Below are 5,274 nucleotides of genomic sequence, written 5' to 3' on the forward strand. Positions count from 1 at the left end.
ATGGGTACTTTAGAAAAGTACCAAAGATGACGCGCGTGTGATATTAAATGAAAGATATATTTAAACCAAATGAATCATTTTTCTGTTGCACGCTTATTAACTCCAAAAAACGAGGCAAAGCCTGTTAAGCAAGAAATGTGGGTCATCGCAATCACATCTTACTAGGTGTTGAAATACGCGTGACACATGAGTGCACGCCAAAAATAGCAATGTATTGACCATTCCTGCAACAATGTCGTGTAAACTGAAACTGAGGTATAGGAGTTAAAGAATGTCAGAAATATGTTTGCTAAAACAGTTAGGATCGCTTTTTATGTCGAGAGAGAGAGAGAGAGAGAGAGAGTATACTTTCGTTCAATAACAGAATGAAAGACCTGTACCATTAATTTACACGACAAACGATTTGCTTTATCGATTGCTTACCAAATTGCAGACCAAAGCTATTAACCACAAAAATTAACATGAAAGCATATTGTGCTCTGCCTAATTTTCACATCGCAAATATGTTGTCCATTGATAGCCGAATTATGACCAGCATAGTAAAAATTAAATATACAGCAAGTAACGAAAATATAACACTTACCACAAACTAGTCCTGCACCAAAATAGTATTTCCTTTCAAGTCCACCGGAGTCATCTTTCAGTGTGTATGCACCCTCCTCAGTCATTTCAAAAAGTCTACATTCTTCTTTTATTATCTCTTGCATCATATGAGTGAGGAACTCCTTCCTTGGTCCCCTTAGGTCGGAAGCCTCTTCTCCATAAAATGTCACCTCAAGGGGTACCAGAAGGTTGGGCGCTTCCAAGATCTCCTCCATTCCTGTTGCAAACATATTCATCCGCGACACATAGATGGGTTGGGTTTCACCCTCCAGAGGTTCTGTTAATAATGTTTGGTCTAATTGTCTTCCAGTCATTACAGATTTTTGAAAATAGCGCACGACAGCTACTGGGTCATGAATGTCCTTGCTGTGGCAACAAAAAAGAGGATGTCAAGGTACTTAAATTACTGAATTCAGGTGGAATTTTGTAAACTAAGAAGGCGTCAATATATACTGAAACAAGAGAAAAGAAAAGCAACGGAGTCTAAGAATCTTAAAATTTGTCAGTTGTATCTAACTTTCCTAATTCAAAGGGCAAACACTCATTCATGTGCATGTGGCAGTGAGAAATAAAGATATCCACTGTAAACATGTAATTGAAGCCAAGCTATATACATGAATTAATATATTTTACCTGGATAACAAAGCAGAAGATATCCAACAAGATTAACTAGTTAATAGATATATTAGCAATCGGTGCTTATTGGTGTGCATGTGTTTGTGTTAAACCAGTCTTTAATATTAAGAAAATAGTTACCTTTTTGCAGATGGAAACATAAATAGGTCACTTGGCACAAAAATACATAGTCCAGCATGTAAAATGAACTAATTAGAGTTAGCTGCATCTTATTATGCGTTATTATGACTCATCTAGACAAAAGAATTTCCACTATCTCATATAAAGTAGCGTATCGCTGAAAAGGCACAGATTGGCCTCAAGAAGGAAATTTTGTTTTTCATATACTTTGATCAAAGACTATTGATCGATTTTTTTCTAAGCATGAATGCATACAGCAACCATACAACATGGCATCTCATAATTGGATCTTTCCGAAAAATATTTTTCTTAAACATCTTACACTTCTTCCAAAATCACAGCCATGTTGTCAACTAAACAAGAAGCCCTGTAATTTGTCATTACAGTATGATGCAGATCACCAATGTTGGGATGTCCGGTTACATCATTATGATGCTCAGTGTTTCTTGATCCAGCACCATGCTCTTCACTGGTACGTTGTACTATTGCTACTATACCAGCATGCTCGCTAGTCCCTCGCTTGGGAAACATGGCCACGACATTATCATGTTGTCTGATAGTTGGAACTCTGGGTACATAACTGTACATTGCACCAGTGTTGAGAGGTGGGTCTACATTACTGTTGTTGTTGTGTGTTGTTACAACACTAGGCTGTTCACTAACGTTAGCTGGATCATCGCTGAAAACACATAAATATATTTACAACATTTGACAAATCAGATGATTATAGATCGATTCAGATTTATGTCGTCCTGTAAGTTTCATAAAAAGCATATGCATTCTACAAGACATATATTTTAGATAAGAACTGTACTGTAATAGCTGAAATATATGTAGGACACAACTGGAATGACTATGAAGTGGCATATTTATTAATCAAGGATGATTAAATTCCATCATCAGACTCTGTAACATGCAAGAGGATTCACAATGAAGCAAAACATCGCGTAAAAATCCACCAGGACATTTAGTTAGTTTACATGGGTAGTGACCAGTGGACTGAGTAAAGGGGACAATGTATAATGTATGATCAATCTGCACTGGAGCCTCACTTTCTTTTTCACTAAAGTGATGCTCTATTGTGATGTTTAGTGGATTCCATACATTTATATGCAGTCTACTTCCAGTAAATCACATATCAAGTTTGCAGGAACTGCACGAATGTAAATCATGTATCAGTTGTACACACAACTATTCTATACTCTACACAAATATGACTCATTTATCAAATGTACAGGGAGTTAGTTACACACTCTACACAAATATGAATCATTTAAGGCAAATAATCAAGTATTGAAGGATGGACAGAAGACCGTCACACAAATTCTCTAGTCCTGAGTCAAGTAGATCTAAAACCTAGGTTCAAAGACATACAACTTACTTGAAAATTTCAATGAAATCTGCATCTTCTCCTGATTTCTGAAAATCATAAAAAATATGTGGGTACGTTTTCAGCAATAACACTCTCAATCCCCAACATTACGTAAATACTCTGCACACATGATACCATCGCATAAATTTAGTGATCTAAACAACAGGCACTTTCTAACCAAACGAAATGCATACCCTTTGATTCTGTCTAGGTATCAGTAAAGTTTGTAAAAAAAATACTCTCAACAGAAAAGCAAAGCAAAACTTCATTTACACAGCACTTCATCTTCGCTAGCCAAGCTTCAAATATGATAATCCTATCTACACCTTGGCGGATCGAACACATATACTGTTGTTTTGTCCTAGCGACATCTATTGGATTTACTGAACTGCCTCCCATCGTACATAATGCCAAGTAACCAATAGCGTGGTGCATTCTACACTGGCCGAAAATAATGGAGGCAACTGACCTAAAAGGATACTTTGGATGTTTAACCTCGAAAGTATGACTATGTACCAGAGTGAAGCCATTACAGGTGTATTTGAGAGAAAGGAAATTGTGCAAACACGGACTGGGACTAGAAAATTGCTTACTTATCAATCCATTCTAGCTGTGTGCTCCCCTTGTCCCAATCATGTAGGAACAGTGTTCACATTTGAACAACTTAATTTTGATTTGATGCGATGGCTTGCCGTTGCATCCAGTGAAATTCATAGACATGAAACACAGAAATATCTGCCCGATACGCCGAGGCGGTGATAGGTTATCATATCGGAACCTTGCCTTGCGAAGATGACAGCCCTTAGAAATTGCACTTTTGTCTAATATACATGAATTGTATATAAACGGAGGTAACATACTGTTGGATTAATGTTAAAGCTTTAACATGAGCAAAATACCTGATACAATTAATTGATAGTCAGACTACCTTATCTTGCATGTGTTCTCTCAGGTCCTTTATAGGTACCATGCTTGAACAAGACAAACACTTTTCTTGCTCTTCAAAGGAGTCTTCTATGTCACTTATAGCGATACTCTTCTGAATCGGCCTGATGTATATGCGACCTGTACCGAACTCCCTAATGTCTTCTGCACTGCATCTTCCGTGACTTAATGTGGTTAAAACTTTGTTGGAGTTGCTTTTTAGCGTTAACAGCTCAAAACCACCACACTGATCTAAAGCCGGAAAAGAGCTGGAAAACAGATAATGAATATTACATTTTTTTATTTTCGAGTACGGATAACAGTTTTATATCAATGTTCACTTTTAAACTCAATTTTAAGACAATTATGTAATGTTTTTGTTTGGCATTAGGATTTCAGGAATAAAGATATGGTTAAATTTATTTAGAAGGTTGGTTCAAGCTGGAAATATTGAATGGATGATGTTGAGTACTGAGAGGAATCGTCATCGAGTCTTATATTTCATTAATTTCTTGAATAGCATTCAATTATTTTTACTCAGATAATATTGTTTTGTGAACGTATCTAAAATTTGGTTTATACTTTTACTTGATTTTGACAAGTAAACCGTAGGACATAGCTTGTTCAACCGAATCTTACTTGTCCGCATAAACATTAAGAAAAACACCAGGTCTTACAAGTACAGTATTAAAACTAATCGCAAAAAGGGACACAGTTAAGTCTATAAATAAAATAGACAATATCTACTGAATCTGTACATTTCAAATTTTGCATAGTGTTTCTGAACTTTTATTTTGTGGAATATTCTATTTAAAAATGCAATAGGAGCTTAACGCATAATTTATGGACCAACAAATATTAGCTTCCACCACTCCCACTCACACATAAGCTTGATGGTTTAGCAATAAGTACTTAATTGTTTGATTTACCAAGAAACAGTATTCTAAGTAAACATTAGAGAAAAACATTTCCAGCTGGAATATTCTTTTCATGTTGAGGCTTGGAACAACTTGAAGATGGGAATTTGTACATGTTCGCATTGTTGAGAGGAAGTTAAGTTATATGACTCAACAAATCTGTATATTGTGAAATAGAAGTGCACACAGAGATACAATTTGAAAGAGACATTTGCATCAAGAAAAACAGTAGATATAACTCACATCAACAAGCGATGGTGTATCTTCTCTATTATGACTTTAACTGTAACTAGATGAGCAGCCTAGAGGCGGAAACCGAGCTGCATAGTGCCTACCTGCTGTTGCTTTTTTTTCTTTTTTACAGTTCATTCTCTATAGATTTAGAACGTAACATACAAGCATGCACTTCACTCGTTTCCTTCATTCCAAAAATTTGCCGATCACCTTTCATTACTTTGTCTAAAGCATAATTACCTTAGTATGGCCTGTCTCACTTGGTCATGCAAAGCATCAGCAGGAATAATAACTTTCTTTTCCCCAAGGCCATTTTTACGTAGGATTCTCCTTTCTTCCAGAGATGGAATAGTAGTAGAAGTATTGGAACTCAGACAACAAAAGATCGAGTAATAGTGCGACCTAAAATAGAAATATGTTTCAACGCAGTTTACTTGTTTTGGTGACTAGAATCAGGACATAAAAATG

The 5,274-nt window shown here is 36.1% G+C and overlaps 1 protein-coding gene across 1 annotated transcript in view; it reads right to left on the reverse strand.

The window, feature by feature from the left end:
- The window catches only part of LOC149795352 (putative E3 ubiquitin-protein ligase HERC4), a 1,316-nt gene extending 145 nt beyond the window's left edge, over positions 1-1,171 (reverse strand). Inside the window, exon 1 of the mRNA XM_089963781.1 lies at positions 584-1,171. Within this exon, the coding sequence (XP_089819907.1) occupies positions 584-917 (334 nt within the window). The 5' untranslated portion in view covers positions 918-1,171. The remainder of the gene's footprint in view (positions 1-583) is intronic.
- Positions 1,172-5,274: the final 4,103 nt, after the last annotated feature.

Source organism: Sinohyriopsis cumingii, chromosome 7 (assembly GCF_028554795.1).
Source record: "Sinohyriopsis cumingii isolate HCF-2022 chromosome 7, ASM2855479v2, whole genome shotgun sequence".
Taxonomy (NCBI): domain Eukaryota; kingdom Metazoa; phylum Mollusca; class Bivalvia; order Unionida; family Unionidae; genus Sinohyriopsis; species Sinohyriopsis cumingii.